The sequence below is a fragment of the Lycorma delicatula genome, chromosome 3 (assembly GCF_047948215.1).
Source record: "Lycorma delicatula isolate Av1 chromosome 3, ASM4794821v1, whole genome shotgun sequence".
In the NCBI taxonomy this organism is placed as follows: domain Eukaryota; kingdom Metazoa; phylum Arthropoda; class Insecta; order Hemiptera; family Fulgoridae; genus Lycorma; species Lycorma delicatula.
Window position 1 is genome coordinate 22,481,012 of NC_134457.1, and position 21,374 is coordinate 22,502,385.

General features: G+C 31.7%; 1 protein-coding gene across 3 annotated transcripts in view; it reads left to right on the forward strand.

Annotated features, from left to right (window-relative positions):
• The window catches only part of Rab23 (RAS oncogene family member Rab23), a 331,158-nt gene extending 310,342 nt beyond the window's left edge, over positions 1-20,816 (forward strand). For all 3 annotated transcript variants that reach the window (XM_075358833.1, XM_075358831.1, XM_075358834.1), the window contains 4 exons: positions 4,788-4,950; positions 10,712-10,791; positions 15,624-15,802; positions 20,426-20,816. In XM_075358833.1, coding sequence (XP_075214948.1) covers positions 4,788-4,950; positions 10,712-10,791; positions 15,624-15,802; positions 20,426-20,553 — 550 coding nt within the window. In that variant the 3' untranslated portion in view covers positions 20,554-20,816. The remainder of the gene's footprint in view (positions 1-4,787; positions 4,951-10,711; positions 10,792-15,623; positions 15,803-20,425) is intronic.
• The last annotated feature ends 558 nt before the right edge of the window (positions 20,817-21,374 follow it).

The following is a 21,374-nucleotide window of genomic DNA, read 5'->3' on the forward strand; positions in this document are numbered from 1 at the left end:
GCGCGCGCATAACGTATTTCATTCGCGCGCATATGACGGTACTAACGGCCACTTTAAATACTTTTTACGCTTTAAATATTATTAATTTACTTAATTCTGTGGTGGAGATTGGAAATCTAAGCACCTACACTGGGGATCGCGACTAACATCACCAAAAAGCAGGAACATTTTTCAAATCAGTGACTGACAATAATTGGAGTATTTGTTTTCTGGAGAACCATCCTTCTGGCCTACAGATCGTATTAAAATTCCATTATCTCCTGGATTTTTTTATTTTCAAAGGTATATCTGAAAACTATTTACATGTTGGACCACATTTTGACATCAGATCATACACCTGTTGTGCTTACGATATCTTTTGACGTTATGCTAACTGCTCGATCTCGCACTTAGTTTAGTAAATTGACCAGTAAACGACGTTTTCAAGACTTTTTGAAGGAAAACACAAGGTTGAACATGCCTTTAAAATTATCGTCCGATGTGGATAATGCAGTACACGAATTGACCAAAAATTGATTCTGACAGCGTCGTGGGCCTACACTCCCAAGTTGGATTCTGCTCCACCAGCTCAAAACACATATCCGGTCTTCATCAGAAGTTTGTAAACTTCTTAATCTTTTTAATGTATTTATAACTTCTTAATCTTCATTCCAAATATTTAGCTTATTTACTTATTGTTCAATTTTAACTCTGAACAGATTGTTAAGTTACTTAACGTTATAATAATAAAAAAAAAGAATTAATTCTACCTCTCATTTGTGACGTTATAACATAGCTGTCGATTACAGCAATCCACCGGGTCAGTCCAGCGGTGAACTCGTCATCGCAAATCAGCTGATTTCGAAGTCGAGAGTTCTAAGGTTCAAGTCCTAGTAAAGCCGGTTTCTTTTAAACGGATTTGAATGCCGATCGTCGATACTGATGGTGGTTGAGTTTCAATTGACCACACGTCTCAGGAACGGTCGAACTGAGACTGTAGAAGACTAATCTTCATTTACATTCACGCATATCAAACTCATTCATCCTCTGAAGTAATACCTTAAGGTGGTTCCAGAGGATAAACAGAAAAAGAGAGAGAGAAACGACTGCAGCACTTGTACGTCAGTGCTTCACTAGCGCTCCTTGTGGTGAGAGGAGGTACTAATGACGCACTATACCTACTTCGCTAATAGTTTATTTAGAGCATTTTTGGGGTGAGGATGCGATTTTGCAAACAAATTTTGGAAATATTATTTTTTTAATTTTTAACAAACGTGCCTAAAAAAAAAAATAAGACCATAATAAGGCAAGATCTCGAGATACTGAGGGTGACTTGCTCGACAGCGTCACCCCCTTGACCTTTTAAGTTGAAAATTTAACGGCATCAATGCCTCATTTATAGAAGTAATCTGACCAAGGGTGGTCAAAATCGGTCGAGTAGTTCTGCAGATATAGAGTGATTTAGGATGTGACATCAAACACACGCGTACATACGAACATCCGGAAAATTTCCATCCTTTTTTTTGGGTTCCTTAGGTGTTTAAACGTCAAGATCCGGTGAAAACCGCATATACCCAAATTGGACCAATTACAATACTTTCCCTTCTAAAGCTATAGCGCTGGACGGGAAAGTAAAAATATGGTTTTCCTTATATATTAATTACCACCAGAATTGTTAGGAAAAGTAATTTATAGAAAATCTTTTTAAATATAAATAATTCAGAAATGAAAATATTTATGTAAGACTTAGATTATTGTAAATATAAACAATTGTAAATAATAAAATAATTGAAATATATTTTGCAAAAAACGTCTCATTGTAATACCTACTGTTTTTATTCTTGTTCTTGAACTAAATATTTCATAACAGCAGAAGGATATCTTCTAAAATCTGATGGAATCTTGTGTAGAGAAAGAGGAAAGAAACGTTCAGCTAACGTGTTTTTTTTATCACTTTATCATGTTAAATTGTTTCATGGATAAATATTTACTATCTTCATAAAATATAATAGAGTAAGATTTTGCATTTTTCCAATATTTTTTTTTTCTGACTGGTTCAAACTTCAGACATACCATCAGCATTTACACAATTTATAGGCAATACCGAGCATAGTTTCTTTAGTAAGGCTATCTCTAAAGGTTCTAAAGAAATATAAAAAGAATCAAACGACATAAAATAACTACTTTGTAGAATCTAAGCGTAATATTACCTAAGTTCTATTAACAAAGGAATTTGACTGTAACTTATTTTCAAGCAAAGAATCTCCATTTATTTTTATAATATTTTGCATTATTTAAAAACTGTTGCTTCATGTATGATGAAGTCTTTTAAAAAATAAAATTATTTTTTAACATTAAATTATGTTGTCCAATTAAATTTTTTTCTTATTGTTTTATATTACAACTAAACATCTTTTGATGAAATTTTTTTTCTTTATCATAACCTTTAAAATTAAGCATCTACGTACACATTATTTTTACGTACATTTAAGCATAAAACTATAACTAAAACCAGTGATACAAAATCCACATGGCTCTTTTATATTTATCTTGTTTCAGTGGCACTTATCCAAATGTACAAATTTTATCCCGTAAAATACTTCAAATATTTTATCGTTCAATCTAGTAATTTTCCTTAACGACACACTAGATACCACTGTACCAAGTAAGATATTAATTACATTTGTCCCACAAGGTTATTTTTTAATGTTTATCCGAAGAAGCTTACAGATTAAATCATTATTTAATATAACTTTAATATAAATGTTAAAGATGAACTAGTTTTCCTTTAGACGTACTTTGAACTCTAGAAACTCTATAAATAAAATTGTAAATGTACGTTTGTTCAAATTGTTATATCTCCGAAAGTTCTTCACCGATTGCTTTGAAATGTTGACACAACGTTGCATTCGAATATGCGGGTTTTTATATACCTAAGTGTCATACCTGTGACAGGTAAAAACATGCTGTTTTTGAAAAACAGCGCAATTTGTTGGACGTAAAAGCAACACACGCTACAATAGATATTTTACGATTCCATTACAATGTTTCCGATATGTTTGTCCACTATAGACTAAAAAAACTGCTGGACCGATTTACGCGCGGGGGGGTGAAGGGAGAAAGGGAAAAATTGGAAAAAGGAAATATCGAATAAGGTAAAAGGGAAGAACGGGAAATTTAAAAAAGAGGAAAACGGGGAAAAGGAAAAGCGGGCAATGGAAAGGGGAAAGTGAATATGGTAAAATCCAAATGAGAAAAGGTAAAATGGGAAAAGAGAAGGGGAAAAGTGAAAAAGGGTTTTTACCACATATATGCCTAATTTCATATCGGCGGCCGAACACGGTATAGCAACTCACTGTGAGCTGGCGCACAGTATACGGACGCGCTGATACAAGCATCACTACCGCCGCGCAGTTCTTCCACCATAGCGGCACTGCAACCCCACCACCCTCCGGCTACAATAAAAGAGCGTGCACGAGTGAATTTTAAATTCATCGTCGACCACCTCCTGGAGAACACCAACAAGAAGAAGAAGAAGACAAGAGTTCCCTGGCTGGTTCAACCTGGGACCTTCCGGCGGATGCCAATATCCCCGCCGAGGGAGCCGCTGGACGCGGACGCTACCTTCCCGCTCCAGCTCGCCGGGGTTCAATCCCTCTAGCCGGCGGACTCGGCAGGCAGCAGTAGCTGGCCCAGCGTGGGATCGCTCGGGGAGAACCGCCTCGGCCGCGCCGGCGAAGGACGACTGACGCCGACCCGACACGGCGGGGCTCTGGGGGCCACCACTGCCACGCTGTAGTGGGGGGCCTAACTGCCGCTGAGGGGAAGCCCGGTCTGACTTCAATGGACGAGCCGCAACTCCCCGACTTTGCCGGAGACCGGCTTCCGGACCCAACAGCTCTAACGCAAAAAACGGCCCTTTTCAGGGCCACCACAAGGTTATGAATTACGAACCGTCTAAGCCATTCGACGACAACAGCTTTCTCAGGACTATCACGAGGTTAGCAATTACAACGAGCCGTCGAAGCCATTCGGCGACAGGGTAAAAGGGAAAGGTTAAATTTTGTGTATTTCCGTAATGTTCATTTTGTTAATGTTTTCAAACTTCAGTTGTGTTCATTTAATTTATATAAATACTCAAATCTAGCAATAACGAAGCATTGTCGGGTCGGGTCAGCTAATACATTTATATAAACCCACCGGGTTGGTCTAGTAGTTAACGCGTCTTCCCAAATCAGCTGATTTGGAAGTCGAGAGTTATAGCGTTCAAGTCCTAGTAAAGCCAGTTATTTTTACACGAATTTGAATACTAGATCGTGGATACCGGTGTTCTTTGGTGGTTGGGTTTCAATTAACCACACATCTCAGGAATGGTCGAACTGAGAATGTACAAGACTACACTTCATTTACACTCATACATATCATCCTCTGAAGAATTATCTAAACGGTAGTTACCAGAGGCTAAACAGGAAAAAGAAAGAAAGTACATTTATATAATGTAATTTAAAATAAAAAATGGAATTTTTTTATTTAAAGAGATTTGGGATTTGTTAGCCAAAGCTTCAGAATAATTTGGATTAATGTTTTTTTTGTTTTTTTTTTTAAACATGAATTAGGTATATAATAGATTTATTAATTATTATAAATGTGTAAATTACAATTAGTTTGATGTAGTAGATTTACTGTTTTCTTTTTAATCAGTCATTGATAATTTCTATATTTCATAAGTTTTATGTTCACCCTTCAATTTAAACTGTAGATGTAACTATTGTTAAATTTTATTCAAATAATATTTTCTGAAATTTCAGGTGTGAAGGTGAAGATGTAAGATTAATGCTATGGGATACAGCAGGACAAGAAGAGTTTGATGCGATTACCAAAGCTTATTACAGAGGGGCTCAGGCATGTGTTCTTGCTTTCTCTACTACAGACAGAGATTCATTTGAAGCTATACACTCATGGAAATTAAAGGTAATTTTACAGTAAAATTTAATATAACATGTTAACTTATTCAAACGTAAAGTTCTGAACTAAAATTCCAGCCCAGATTACTAAAGCACATTCTTTTGTTAGAGAAGATGGAAAATACAATTCTTCATAAAATAAAATCGTTTTTAAATTGTTTTTTTTTTTACTTTTAAAGCAGTACATAAAACATAATAAAGACTAAGCTCTACACTACTGTTTTTCATACATCAACTGTCATCTCCAACTATTTTCATCTAAATGTAAGTTGAAAGAATCCAAGTTCTTTGACCTATAAATTATATTATTCCTAGAGGAAGAATTATTAGTATTAGTAAAACAATTAAAAAATTTAAAACTTATAGTTTCTGTCTAACTGTAATTTTCAACTGACTTCAGTAAAACAACGCTCTTAATTAAATCTGTACATTTTATAAAACAAGGCTCCATCGTAAATTCTTCCCATGTAACGTATGCAGAAGTTTTTTTTTTAAATCAAAAGTAACTTAGACAATTTGTAGATTTTTTTTGACATGATTGCTTAATATCGGATTACAATACACACATAATTATAATTCACACAATTATAATTGTGCAAAGCCTAATGCCATTTGAATTTAAAGTATTTTCATATAAAGATTCAAAAAAATTAGTTGAAGACTTTAGAATAAAAAAAAAATGCATACCACATTTACTCGAAAATAAGACTCCTTTTTTTAACAGTTATACCCCAAAATTTGGGAATCTTATATTCAAGGCAGGTCTTAACAACAGATATTTCAGAAAATAAAAATAAAAATAACTGTATTACCAAACAATGAATTTAGTATGTTTTATTAAACACTAACTATTATAAGTTATACAGATAAAAAAGACTTGTTATTTGAGGATGGGTGCTATTTGACATCAGGGGCGTGGTTTTGTTCAGGTTCACAGGTACGGTATATCTGAAAACAGAAATGAACGACTTATAAATTTATATAGTTCTAACCAATTGTCATTATTTTAACAACAATGCAAAATGGTGCAGTATTATGTTTTAATTACCTGGTGCACAGTTGTTTACTTGGAGTCACTGCTGCTTTTATCATCATCATCATCCTCATCTTCACTGTCATTGATGTTAGTCTCTCCCTCATTTGTGTCATCAGAATCCTTGTATATGAGGTGATCTTCTGTTCCATCCAATGCACAGGAGATACAAATCTTCTTGAAACTCTTGATTATCATTTTCAAAGTAATTTCCTCCCAAGCTTTAACAATCCACTTGCAAAGAAGGTCTATTGAAGGTTTCTGCATTTGTCCACTCTTCGTGAATGTGTGATCTCCATCTGCCATCCATTTAGTGTAAAACTTCTTAACATGGTCGTTGAACGGCTTATTGATGCTCACGTCCAAGGGTTGCAGCACAGAAGTGAGGCCTCATGGAATAACTGCAGCATCTGTATGCATTTCATTGATTCAATTCTTCACAGAATCTTCAAGATGGCCACGGAAGCTATATGAAATGAGAAATCCTAGTTTCTTTAACATTGCTCCAGAGTGGCGATTCCAAATAACTTCTTGCCAGTCGCACATTAATTTCATGTCCCTCCACCCTTTATCTTATATGCGAACATGTAAACCTCTTGGTAGTTTTCCCTTTAGCCGAGTTTTTCTTTTAAAAATGACATAAGGAGGCAGTTTTTTTCCATCTGCAAAATGGCTAACATAAGAGACGTTTCCAATCTGAGATATGAAATATTGATTTTTTCCTCTTTCACGTAGTTCGTATCGTTGAAACTCAAAAATTTGTTTAGTATATTCTGCTGGTATCTTTGACACAAAGAAGTTGTCTGCCTCAGAGTGAATCCATTTCTTCTCATTAATCGCACCACTCACCCATGACCAGCTTTAAAGTCACTTGCATTAACATGGTGTTTTGCTACTTTGACCCTTTCATTTGTATCATTTCACAGGTCACTACAGAGCACTCTCTTCTCTTCTCTTCTCAATCACTGTATCATCCACTGTAAGATAGCGTCCTTTTTAGGGTCACAAAAAGATTGAGTTCCTTTTTTCATGGCTTTAAGTTTATCTCCTGATTTCTCCAGTAATGAATCATGTTTGATTGTACCGAATACTCTTCATATGCTGCTCGTACACCACTTTTTCCAGCAAATTGCAAAACATCTAACTTAAACCCTACAGTGAAACTTTTCCGTGAATTCATTTTACCAGTAACACAGACAAAACACAAGAGAAACTCACTTACAATAAAGTTGCTATTGTTCTAACCAAAGGTCTTGTTTTACTAGGTAGTAAAATTGAAGCTGCTACTGTGTGAAGGTTAACGTCTGACCTCCCACCCACCACCGTCAAATACCATAACTTTGTTTTGCAAACACCTGAAAGGGTAAAATTTGTCCTTGGTCAGCGACTAACTGTATGTACAGTAACAAAGAAATTCCCAAAGAACTATTCTTCTAGGAATTACAGCCTGTCAAACTGACGGATCTAACATTCACAATTTTTTTTTTTAAATTTGTCTGCAAAACTTGGGGGTCTTACAATCAAGGGGGTCTTATTTTTGAATAAATACAGTAATCCTACATTTTCCAGAGGGACCTTATCTGACGCTCATTAGTAGTCTCTTCACATTGTTTTTCTGCATTTAGTTTTTATTTTTTTCAAGATTCAGGTTTCTTGCATTTTTTACAAGCAGCTTTTTTTTCATATGGGAAGCATTTCTGTAGAACTGCTAAACTTTTAATTAAAAATAATATTAAAAAATGTAACATTTTAACTGACTTCTAAAGATATGATAAAAATTAAACAAAAAAGTCATTTTAATTCTTATTCAAGTTTGTTAAGGTTGGCATAAGATTATAGGTTATGTAACTGTTGGTAAATGTTTGATTTTAATTTGGAACCAACTTCCAAAAGTAAAAAATTAAAGAAAAATTTAATTAAAACATTATTTATAATATTTCTATAGTCGATTTTTTTCTGAATTGGGGTTTTTTAGTATGATTTTATTTACTCATGAATGATGAACAATTCCTTTTTTTTACTGAAAGAAGAAAATTTAAAACGTGAAAAAGTCTCATTATTGCCATTTTTACTTCATTCTCAATTTTTGTACTACTATGTATATTAGTGATGTATTACTCAGCTCTAGTTTTAACAGACTCCTTTTTTTCATAAAGTTATTTAATTTTCTAATTATACTGCCATAGAATAGTCAAATAACCTGGTAGTTTCAACAGTTGATCTTTCAGATCTCAAGCCGATGCTACATTTGATTTAGTACCATCGCTTTCTAACAACCAGATTACACTCTTAACTATTTTAATTATAAGAATTAATATACTTGTAACTCAGTGGGAAAAATTCATATCAAGTGAAATATTTACTCATTATTTAGAATGTTTACAGTTACTAGATATGCTTGTTGTCATTAACTCAACTATAAATCATTTTACCAAGAGAGAATGTACCTCAGTTTACTCATCTCATTACATTCATCAATTATGCATAATTCAAGTATTCTATTGTACTAATTTATATAAAATGGATAAAGATACTTGTACAATAATTACAATGCTAATTAGATATGAGTCATTTAGTCAGACATTTCTTTTTATTTTCATTGTTAAGGAAATTTAAAAAGATTCATTTGTTTTATTTTTTATGCAGACATCTTGAAAGGAATTTCTACAGATTGTTGGTATTACTTATACCTTTTTTATCATGATAATAATAGAAAGTTTTATGATTATGTGAACTTGTATCATTAATTACTTTTAATTTCCCTTTCATGTTTTCTCTAATTATTCATTTTTAAAATAATTATAGATTATTTTTTTGTCACTGACATATTGATTTAATATCTAAATCCACATTACAATTAGGTTGGATTCATAATTCAGTAATTTCATAGCAGAGATTTTTATGTAATTAGATGGATATATAACCATGAGTTTTCATGGAAATATTACTCAATGGAAAGAAGTATTTCCTTGAAAGAGGGGAGAGTTGTCAATTCAATAGTGAGCTGTAATGTTAGCATCTTAAGTTTGGAACATTAAAATTGTACAATAAGTTTAAAGTTAATTATCAAATAATTAACACATTTTGGCTTCATTAACCCAAATTTTTTTCTTATAAGTTACACCTACTTCTCTGGCATTTTTCTCTGTTTCACTACATGTCTGTTTCAATCAATTTTCCTTTGCTGTTTCATAAAGGAAATATTTTCTGTTATTTCTAAAGTGCTAATAAGTTATGCATTTATCATATTTAGAATTTTTATAAGTTTTATATTCATCTATTACATCTTTTTTCCATGGTTTTCTACAAGGCATTAACTTTTTTCTCCTTCCTCAATTCTCTTTTTTAAATTTGTGATTTTTTAAAAAAAAAAGCTGTTAACTTTCTTTCTCCTTTCTTAATTATTCTCTGTTCTAAATTTGTCTAAATTTTCATATTTTTTTAACTTTTCAGTAATTTCTAAGCTTTCAAATTTTAATTGTACATTATTCTTGTTTAGTCCGTTTCCATCACTTTTTTCTCAATTTTTCCCTTTAATTTTTTTAGATTTCCGTTGATTACTTCATATGACTAAATTGTGGTCAGAATCAATTTTTGTTTCTAAATAAGTTTTATAGTCCATAATTAGGTTTTAAAACTGTCCAACTAGTATGTAATTATTATGATGCTGATCTAAATATCATGATATTGATCTCCTGGTCTCACCTATGTGTATCTGTTTCTGTGATATTTTTAAAACGGATTTTACAATAACTAATTTATACTTAAAATGAAATTCTGAAAACCTAGTTCCTCCATTTCTTTGACCTAGTCCATACTATCCAGTTATTTTTACATCTCATCCTTCAATCACAATCAGAAACTAGATTCCAGTCTCTCTATTACTATCATCTCCTTTAATTTATCATCTCTTTTATATATTTAATCATCTTATTTATTTTTCCATATATCCTTTCTATCTCTTCATGATCTGCTGAAGAGTTCATCATATAAATCATTAGGTTTATATGCAGTTATTTAACTGTTGTAATACTTCATAACTGTATAAGTTAAATAGCAGTTATCAGATTGTCGTAGGGCCAGGTTTAGAATCTACTGGGACTAAAATAATTTTCTCACTGTCTTGCGTGTATTAGCAGACTCATTATATTATATTTTTAACCTCATTTTTACTCTTGATTATTTTTTTTTTTTTAATTTAAGCTTCTAAGATTCCAAACTCCAACTCAAAAAAGGAAACTATTTATTCTCCTTTTGAACAGTTATAATCTGTTTTCAACTTTTGCAGTAGTTTGAATAATAAAATATAATATTAACTTAATGTAATTTGGGGGTAATAAAATATATTACCTAAGAAATATTTTATTCAGAGGATGTCATCATCATATTGATTTAAAAAAAAAAGAAAGAAAGAAATGAGGAAAAAAGGTACCTTTTTATTGCATAAGTGGAAGAGATTTTATATAACCAGCTTGTAAGGTTAATCTAAGTTCAAGGTGTAATTAAATTATTTTAGTCATTTTTAATCATTGAAATTTGATCGGGTATTGATAATGATCGCTTTTTTAATTAAATTTTATGAAAAAATTACTAATTTGTAAATTTCATATTTATTTTTTAGTGCTACATTTCACACAGACTTTAAAAAATTAGGTTTAAAAGGTTAATCTAGTCTCAATAGTATTCTTTTATTTTAATCTATTTAACTGACCTTTTATTCTATTAATTGTTGCAGGTCGAAGATGAATGCGGTGAGATTCCTACAGTGTTAGTACAAAATAAAATAGATCTAATGGATCAGAGTGTTGTTGACCCGTAAGTATATGAGTACTATTATTTTAATATAACTTTGTTGTCAGTTATTACTATTTTTTTCTGCATTTTTTCTTCTGTTACATAAATTAGTGTTTTTCTCTACTGTAATTAACTTATTTAAAATTGAGCCGTACAAGCTCAATTGTGTTGTGTTAAGTAACCTAAAATAATACTGTATAGTTAATTGAATATGTATGACTACAAGTAACATGTCATTGCACAACATTTACAAACACTTGTCACTGTCAGTGTATTAGCACGGTTATTAGTGTTGGGAACAATTCATAATCTCTTTTATGAAGTAAGTAATGGTTTTCATTATTATCATACCACTTTAATTTTTTTTAATTAGTATTTTGTCTTGAGTCATTTCAGTGGCCTAATACACTTTATTATTTCTTTTTGTTTTGATATAATATTTTAATCAAATAGTTACATCCTTTGTATTTAATTATTCTTAGCTTTTCAAATATTTTTATATGTTATGTTAAATTAAAAAAAAAACAGTTCTACATGTCAGTAAGAATCATGAACTCTGTACTCTAATAATCTTAACTATACGCATATTATTATTTCTCAAAAAATGATTTAAGTTAATTTCAATATAAAACATGTCAACTGTACTTGACATTAATATATGAGGGTTGTCCAGAAAGTAAAAATCATTTTTGTTCTATAAAAAATTTATTGTATCTATTTCAACTGTAATATATGCATCATAATCTACATTTTTTTAGCTGTTTTGCCACATAATCACCTCCTAGGTTCAAGCAATTGTCAAATCATGGCACTAATTTTTATATTATACTGTCAAAGAAGTCTGCCACCAGTCCATTAAACCACTCATAAACAACTGTCTTGACATCTTCATCACTTTCATGTAACAGAGACTGTTAACATACAAGAAATTTATCACTAATTTGGTCTAACATGAAACGCTGATTCTCTTAACATATCAATCAATCTGCTCTTTCAGCTATTCAGTAATTAGAATAGAGCATCCTGAATGTTGCTTTTCATGTACACATATGTATGTTCTCTCTGCTGTAAATAAATGACACTTCCTTAATTCATATACTGTCATCATTGATGACAGTAATATGGCAATGAATCTCCACAAAACGATCCACCTTGCGCATTCAAAAAATGTATGCTTGATTGAATCTCACAGTCGGCGGAATTTTCAGTTTCTTTATTCATTAAACATGCATAAAATCACTCTGTGTCACAGTATAGTCAAAATTTTGTACAGCCCAGGCAGAACAACAACTGAGACTGGCTGGCCGTGACCCATTGTTGTGAACAAAGCTGTATGTATGCAATGTGCAAACGATTCTTACTTTCTGGATGACATATGTATATAGTTCAATAAAAAAACTTAAAAATCACATTCAGTTAACTGTTAAATCAAAAGGTATTTAATGTATCATCTGAATGTGACCATTAAAGATATAAAAAGATTTTGTTTTTATTTTGATAAACTTATCGTATTGGATAAATTTCATGCTTATTATTTTTTATCATAGGTTACTAAACAGCAGTGTTATTGTTTCCTTGATGGTTAACAGCTATGATGAAGTAAAGTAACTTATACTTAAATTTGTTAAATATATATATGTATGTATATTCTGATACTTTTAATTTACATCAAAACATTTTCACTCAAATATTGTTATCATTGTAAGTGATACTAGTGGGTTTTTTTTTTTTGGCTCAGGGTTACATATGATAAAAAATTATATTACATTTACAGCATTGTATTTATTAGTATTAGTAATCCTAAGTCACTTTCCCTACTGAGCTGAAACTGTATACTACTATATAACACATTGTTCACAATAAACAGGTGAGTATTAATCTGTTACTCTACACTATCCTTTCTGGTCTTTCTTATGGCTGTGACATATGAAAAGCATCTGAGGTACATAATGTACTGGTCAGAGTTGCTTTCCCTGGCAGTAATGAGCCATCTAGCCAATTCTAGTTGTTAACAGAATGAAGTGTTACTCGTATGGTTAAATATCACTTACATTTCAGTGAGCTTGAGATGCTGTTAAGCAACTGTATACTTAGTTCAGTAATGAAGGCAATGGAAAACCACTTCCTCCTCCTCTGTTTCACTGGTAATACAGGTGCTCCTAATAAAGGATGCTTGTTATACTTAAAGATAGCCGTGTCATTTTTGGAGTTGACTTACGATTCATGCTAAGCTGCCTATATAACCATTATGGTTATGATATTTAACTTTAATACAAATTAAATCATATAACGCCTCTGTAAATAGAATAGCTAAGTTAATGTTGGTATATTTACTATTTAATTCAGAGAATTAAGCAAATTTTGTTTCCTCATTAGTATAAAGATATGTTCATTATAACTTTGGTTCAGTTCTGTTTGTCTAGTATAGAACTTTGTGCAGTTGGAGTAGTTTAGTTTAATCATCCTAGAACTTGAAGAAATGTAACCAAAACAATGTACATTAAACTAACATTTACAAACAAAGACTAAACTAAAATAATGTATAAATTTAAAAAAAAATTTAATATAATTTACCTTTCAGAACAAACCATCACATTCACAAAACATAGTAACTGACTAACAGTACACCCGTAAATAAAAAAAATGTCTGTGTACTAGATTTTCATTTTGTATTAAAACCACAACTAAATTTTATTTACAGTTTAAAAACATCTAAAAGAGTACAGTAAATCTTGATAGAACCTTACTAAGGGAAAGGAATAAAACCAAAATATACAAAATTAAATTCTGATTTTATGTCAGAATTTTTGTAAAGAAGCTGGCCAATAATATTATTTACTCTATAATCTGCCCTTTTTATACAGTATATTAAGAAAGTTGCTGTGCTCTGGAATTATGGAAGTGTAATGATGAAACTTTCTTAATTATTATTTTGTTATAGAAACCGAATAATGCCGGTTATAGAAACCACATATTACAAAAACCGGAATAGTTTATAAAAGGTGTTGAAAATGACCTCCTCCTACTTGAATTCAACTTTGCACAAGTTTCAATTTGTTTTGAAACATTTTAACCAGCTCATGTACTGGAATGTCTCATATATATTCCATTATTGTAGTTTTTAATTAGTCAAATTGTATGTGGTCTGTTTCAATATACCGCTTGTTTCGCTGCTCCTCATAGAAAATAATCTTGGGGAGACAGATCGAGCGATCCTCCCTCCAGTAATCTGAGGGAAGGGTTTGTGCAGGCAGGCCACAAACCCCTCAAAATGATTCATTTCCCAAAGACATTTTGTAAAAAGTCATTGACCTGTTAGCTGAGTTCGTTCCTGTGCGCTGTGGTCCCATCTTGTTAGAACCAATAGTAATTGATTTCCACTTCTGTTAACTGATTATTGATGTTTATTAAAACAGTACAATAACGATCACTATTAACTGTATTTTCAAAAAAGGTTGTACCCACAATGTGTGTTCTACTCGCACTGACCCACACTCCAATTTTTGGTAAATTAATATACTCTCCCAGATGAAACCACACTTCATTTGTAAAAAACTTAATGTCGAAGATACTTACAGAATTTTGATCAATAAAACATTTAAACTATGGACAATAATTTAATCTTTTGGCATTAATGTATGTTTCAGTTCTTGAACACACATTACTTTCGGAGAAAAGTTTCAGTTCTTTTCTAACAGCTGTACGTGTAGTAGCAAGTCCAATATCTTGCTGCTGTGCTAACTTATTTTGATGAATTTTTGTCCATAGCATCCAAAATATCAAGCAGCTTTTGTTCATTTAGTGTAGGTAGCCTTCCACTTCGATCAGTGTCTTCAACAGAGCCTGTTGCCCAAAATTTTTTGATAAAAATTTGAACTGTATTGTGTTGAAGAACAGGAGCATTTGGAAACTTTTCAGAAAACTTGTGCTTCACTTGTGCTTTAATCAGTATACTTTTCACCTTCACGAAAGACATATTCAACAAGAAAAATGTGTTCCTCTACTGAAAGTGCCATTATGTTTCTCACAATTGATTCCAATAAACGAAATAAAGCATGTTTAATCACAATTGAACAACTGATGTTTTGGTTTATTAGTAAGCAACACCCAACAAACCCACAGGGCAACCAACCAAACAGCCAAAGGCCAAAAGAACAGTATGCACCACAAAATTCTAAATCATACTGCTCAGTGACTTTCCACTGTATATAATGGAACTAGTAATTAACTATGTTGATTGTATATGATACTTGATGATCATTCTTTTTGGATTACATTGGAAAGAGTAGTAAATCATGTCTTTTGTATGTATGAATTATTCAGTTCTGAGTTAAGTAAAATGCATATCACAATTGATCACATGTGGTCTTTTCAAAATAGAAAATGAAAAACTGTGAATCTGAGAATTTTTGCTGTTCCTTTGAACTTTTTCTCTATTTTCATGTGGTATTGCTAGCTAACCAAAAGAGTTTTTTTTTATAAATTATATTATCTTACTACACCAGACATAGATACTGTTAAAAGTATCTATGTAAATGTTAACATAGTTAACAGCAGCAGCTGATTGTGAGCATTTCAGGTTGACCAGTAATGAGATGAGTGTCATTAACTGAATCTTAATAAAAAAAATGATAATCATAACGTTCAATCCAGTTAGAAGGAGAATACCCCAGCAATTAATGTACTGCATCATAGTTACTGTAAATTAATTTCTTATCTCGGATGAAATGTTAGATAATGAGCTCTATTCCATTTATGAAGAAACTTAGTATGACATTAATACTTTTGTAAGTCTGTAATCTTTAGATAACAGTATTCAGTTCCATCATTTTATGTTTTTGTTTGTGTTTCAGTGAGGAGGCAGAACTTCTTTCTAGGGCATTAGGTTGTCGTCTGCTAAGGACTTCAGTTAAAGAAGATGTAAATGTAAATACAGTATTCCGACATTTGGCTTCCCGATGTCTCGCAGAGTTACGTCATCAAGAAGAAGAGTACGATATTGCTACTAATGGCATTCATCCTCTCACCATAAGTGAGTTGTTTGAATGATTATCAGTTATAGTATAGTCTGCATAAAAAAATTATTTTAAAATCACCAAAGCAAATATGTTTATTGAAAAAATTACGCTAAATTATTACTTTTAAATGACAATTATTCCAACTTGTCACCTGAAAATATTTTATCTCTTATTTGAGAGGTGGGCAAACGAACTGTTTGATAAGTAGTATATGAGATACCCATTCCATGCATCCCTTGACTCATCTAATTTTCATCATGTTTACCATATATTTGTCTTTCAATTGAAAGCAACAATATTCTAAGAAAAAATTATTGAAATTATATAAATTGAAATTCTAAATTATATAATCAGTATACATTACTCAACATTAAGTAGTCAAAACTCTGCTTAAACTTTTATTTACCCAATGTACCTATTTATTTACCCAATGGTTTTATCATGAACATTTTGTTGCTATCTTATTTTTATGAGGTCTGTTCAGAAAAATAACCAAACAGTTTTAATTACATAATATTTACAAAAATGGAGGTACTTAGTGGTGAGCAATTGGCAGTATTGTGTTCTACATAACCTCCTCTGTAACCATATGATGCTCTTGGATTGTCGATATCTTGTTTAGTTTTTGTGTTATTGTTATTTGAGTGCAACATGTTTAAGTTTTAGTAGCAATTTTTGTAATGTGTGATTTTCGAGAGCAACGATACAATGTAAAATGTAAAAACATTCAAAAGTTGAACAAAGTGCTTGTTTCAAAAGAGTTCTTTCAATAGTTTCACAGAGATGATGCTCTGGTTCATATGCAATGTTATGCATGGTTACGTATGAGTGTAACCATATAGAGGTTGACAATCAATTGAAGATGGCCTTCGACTTCAAATGACGACATCCACATTCAGATAATCAACAATGTGGTGCATGCATATCACTGATTGAGAACTTGCAGAAGAGGTTAGCACTCGATTGGGTCATGCCATTACATTTTGACTAAAAAATCGAACTTGCATCGAGTTGTAGCAAAGTTTCTTCCTTGTTTGATAACCAAGCAGCAGAAAAAACATCAAGTGGACATTTGTCGACCACTCTACGAACATCATTTGCCAATGACAATGAAATATTCATGCAAAGAATCATAATGGAAGATGAAAGCTGAGTTTATAGCTACAACATCGAAACAAATATTCAATCATCACAATGGATTAGCAAAGGATCTCCATGCTCCAAGAAAGCATGTGAGTCACGATCCAATGTCAAAGTGATGCTCTCTGTTTTTTTTTTTTTTATTTTAATGGAATTGTGCATTTTGAATTCTTGTCTCAAGGTGAAACAGTGAACCATGTGTACTATTAAGACATTTTACAATGGTTAAGAGAAAAAAAACCTGCAAAAAGAGATCAGAGTTGTGGAAAAACCCTGATGGTTCCTTCACTACGACAATGTGCCTGCGCCTCAGAGACAATGTTTCTCACCAGACTGGCTCCTTGAAATTTTTTCTTATTTCTGAAATTAAAATCAGTGATGAAAGGATGCTATTTTGAAACTATTGATGACATTAAAGAAAATTTGTCGCAGACCTTAAAGGCCATTTCAAATGAAACTGCTTCGTGAAGTTGAAACACTGCTGGAAAAAGTGTGTGAATAGGGGAGGGTAGTACTTTGAAAGCAACAAGGACCAATAATCTGTAAAATTAATAATAAACATTAAAAAAGTAAAGTTCAATTATTTTCTGAACACGCCTCGTATAGACCGAATACACTACTGAAGTAATATTTGTTTTTAAACAGATAAAACTGTCTGCTTATAAGTAATCATTAAATTATTTTTATTTAACAATCATCATTTAGCAGTCATTCTTTTCATTTATCAGTTGTTACATAGATGTTTTGATTTGTATATTATACTTACATACAGTAAAAAAATGCTGAAAACAGTTGCGTTTTATTTATGTTTTAGCTAGTATATATATATATTAGATTTCCTTCATATAGACAAATTTGGTGTCCAGTAGAGGGCAAGTAGGTCTTAATAAAAAACCAGATAGAATAGATCCTAATCAAACAAAAACAACTCTTATCACTTGGTTTAAACTAAGGCATGCTAATCAGTACAGATTTGAATGAATGGGTTCCTACAAGCAGTATTAAGGCATACCAAACTTGATTACATACCATATGCATCATCTGCTTAATTGTAGAACACTCATAGTATGTGTTCCTCCGTCAATATATATTAATTTTTCGAATCAATTTTAAAATATAAGAAAATTATGTAAGTAAAATTTGTGTGTAATAGAACAAAATTATAAAGAGATAGGAGAGGAATAATACAAAAAACCAAAAATTTCTAAATTAAATTTTTCTGTGAATGAATCATACTAAAATTTTGAAAACTTGAAAAGCAAATCAGTTTATCATCATTTTGGTGAGGCTAGCAGGCTTAGCAGCAAACTGCACTATATGTGAACAAATAAAAGTTATGAATTTTGATTCTTTTACTAGACATGCCATATGCACAGTAGTATGATTCCAACAAAATTAATGATTTTTATTGTAAAAAAAGATCTTTGTGTGACAATTTATTTAAGTTCTTATTTTTAGAGTAAAAGGTCACATTAAAGCACTATCTTTTCTCAAAACCAAAATGTTATTTCATGGAAATCAATATTTAAACAATTTTCACACTGTTTTTATTTGTTTTTAAATAATATTTTTTTTCCATTTTTAATAAAATAATATTGACCACTTACAGCTATTCATTGTATTTTATTATAGGCCTTGTAATTATTCTAATAAAATTTTTATATCGCCCTTTAAAGAAGGTAGAAGGGGAGTTTGCACAGTTTTAACATTCAGTTGGATACTTCCACATGAAATGTAAATTAGAAGATGGATGAGGATTTTTTCTTGTGGAAGTCATTTATCATGTACTGGAATGGTTGTTAGTATTTTGAGGAAAACAATTTTTGCAGACTATTGAACAGTAATGTGCTATAAAGATATTCTGATCACAATTCCCCAGTATAATGTGGGCAGAATAGATGTTCACATTCTAAGGCATCTTGAAGCACTCTTTCAATATAGCTGTTCGTTTTATTTCACAGTTTTTCTATGGGTATACTCTTTCTTACTAGCTATTATTTTCCTTATTTTTTATTTCTTCCTTCCGGGTACGTATTGTAAGTCCAGTATAATCCATTTTAAGTATATAAGATTTTTTTGAATTAACCATTTGCTTCTGAAAGCTTAGAAGCTAAAAACAGCTATGCATTCTTTGTACAGAGTGGCTAGAATATAATGCACAGTCACTCATAGCTTCAAATGAGAAGAGATACAAAACCTAACATTTATTTTTTTACACATTCACATTTCAGCTATACATTTCTTCCAGCGGTTGTTTTATTCTATCATTGAAGAATTCTGGCAGACCTCACTACATCCTTCAGTTCATCATCCATGCTCAAATGAATACCCTTAATATCCCTCTTTAATTGAGGGGAGAAGTGAAAATTTGGTGAATATGGAAGGAATAGGTACATATTTCAACTTTCCAAGAGCCTCAGCGGCTGCATACAGTGTGTGTGACCAAGCATTATTGTGTTACAGAATTATTGGTTTCATGGGTTGTCAAACCATTATCAAACACTATACACTCATCTTCTAAGGTGTTTTAACATCTCTTTATATAACATAGAAATTATGGTCGACCTGGCTACTAGGCAGTTGGTCAGTCATGTATGTATTTAGAATCTCAGAACACTATCAATAGAATTTTTGGAGAGGATGGTATTTTGAATTTTTTTCAGTACTAGTATTCCAGGCTCTGCAGTTTTTCTTCTGGGTCATAATGATACATCTGAGTTTCATCTCCCTTTGCAATATTTAAAAGGAGTCAACTCTTTATCATGATAACATTTCAGAAACTTTTCACAATATTTCTTTTATTGTTGTTCATTCTCTTCGGTGAGTATTATGACACCCACCATGAACAAATCTTATGGTAGCCAAGTCTTACAACAATGTGTTCTGATTGTACTTTTAATATGCCTATCCAGGTGGTGATGCATTGAATGATTGAGTGATCCTACGGTAATTTTGAATCAATTCATCCTCAGGTGACCCTTTTGATGCTTCTCATAGTCACAGAGAATGGTTGACCACTGTGCAGTTTATTCTTAATATTCATTTTACCGGCTTCTGATGCGCAATTTTATCGCCCACTTATTCACAGTATTTGATCAGGAGTTTTATCACTATAAATGAGTTTTTGATGATGATGAATTCACTAGCATTCACTTTTTTCACTGTTAAAAATTGAATCACTACTCATTGTTGTAGATGAGTTGACATAGAATGCATACTCAACTCCATAAGAAGTGTGGCTGACGAAAAATTAAAGGATGAGATCAATAAGTTTTGTAATGTTAGTAGTAGAGAAACAAAACTACAAGATGGCAGCACCTGTCGCTTTGTGAAAAATGTTTTTCTCCCATTACATAACAGTGTGCATTACATTTTTACCTATCCCTCATACATACCATTATAAAATTCTGATGAAATGGTAGATCAGTAGCTTCATAAATTATTAGCGTTTTATAAAAGTATACTGCAATTTATTTTAACTATATTACTTTTTCCAGGTGCCTTTGGACCTATGTCACACAACCAAAAGTCAAATCACAGTAATGGAACAATTGTATTACGATCTGGAAAATTAAAAACGAAGAAGAAGAGAAATGTCTTCAAAAATGCTTGCCGTATATTATGATATTATGTCAATATGCTCAGATTAGGATTAAATAGACTTTTCTATTTACTTGAACTAATATATTTTATTATTTTAATCACATTTACGTGAAGTGTATTGCGAAGAATCAATGTGTACAGTGTTAAATATAATTGTGATGAATTTTAATTCAACATAAGAACTGTTTTTAAGGTAGAGTAATATAACATTGTTAGTAAATGCATCATGTAATTTTTAATTTTTATAATATATTCATTTTGTTCAAATAAATCTGAAAACTACAATTTTTGTACTTTTTTATAATTTTCTAGCGATTACATTACAGAATTTTTCTTCTACTGTAGTAATTGAGAATGGAGATGATCAGCTGTGGAACTGGAAAACTTTTAATTTAAAACTTTTTTTACATGCCTACACAAAAAGGAGTCTAATGTATTTAGTATGTAACAATATAAGTTTTTTCGACTGTAGCAGCTCAATGGCCGAACCAATTTAGATGTATGACCCTGCGTTGGAATTCTTATGTTACGAGGAGTGTCATAGACTATACTTTTTTTTTCTTTTTTTTTGTCTTCAGTCATTTGACTGGTTTGATGCAGCTCTCCAAGATTCCCTATCTAGTGCTAGTCGTTTCATTTCAGTATACCCTCTACATCCTACATCCCCAACAATTTGTTTTACATACTCCAAACGTGGCCTGCCTACACAATTTTTCCCTTCTATCTGTCCTTCCAATATTAAAGCGACTATTCCAGGATGCCTTAGTATGTGGCCTATAAGTCTGTCTCTTCTTTTAACTATATTTTTCCAAATGCTTCTTTCTTCATCTATTTGCCGCAATA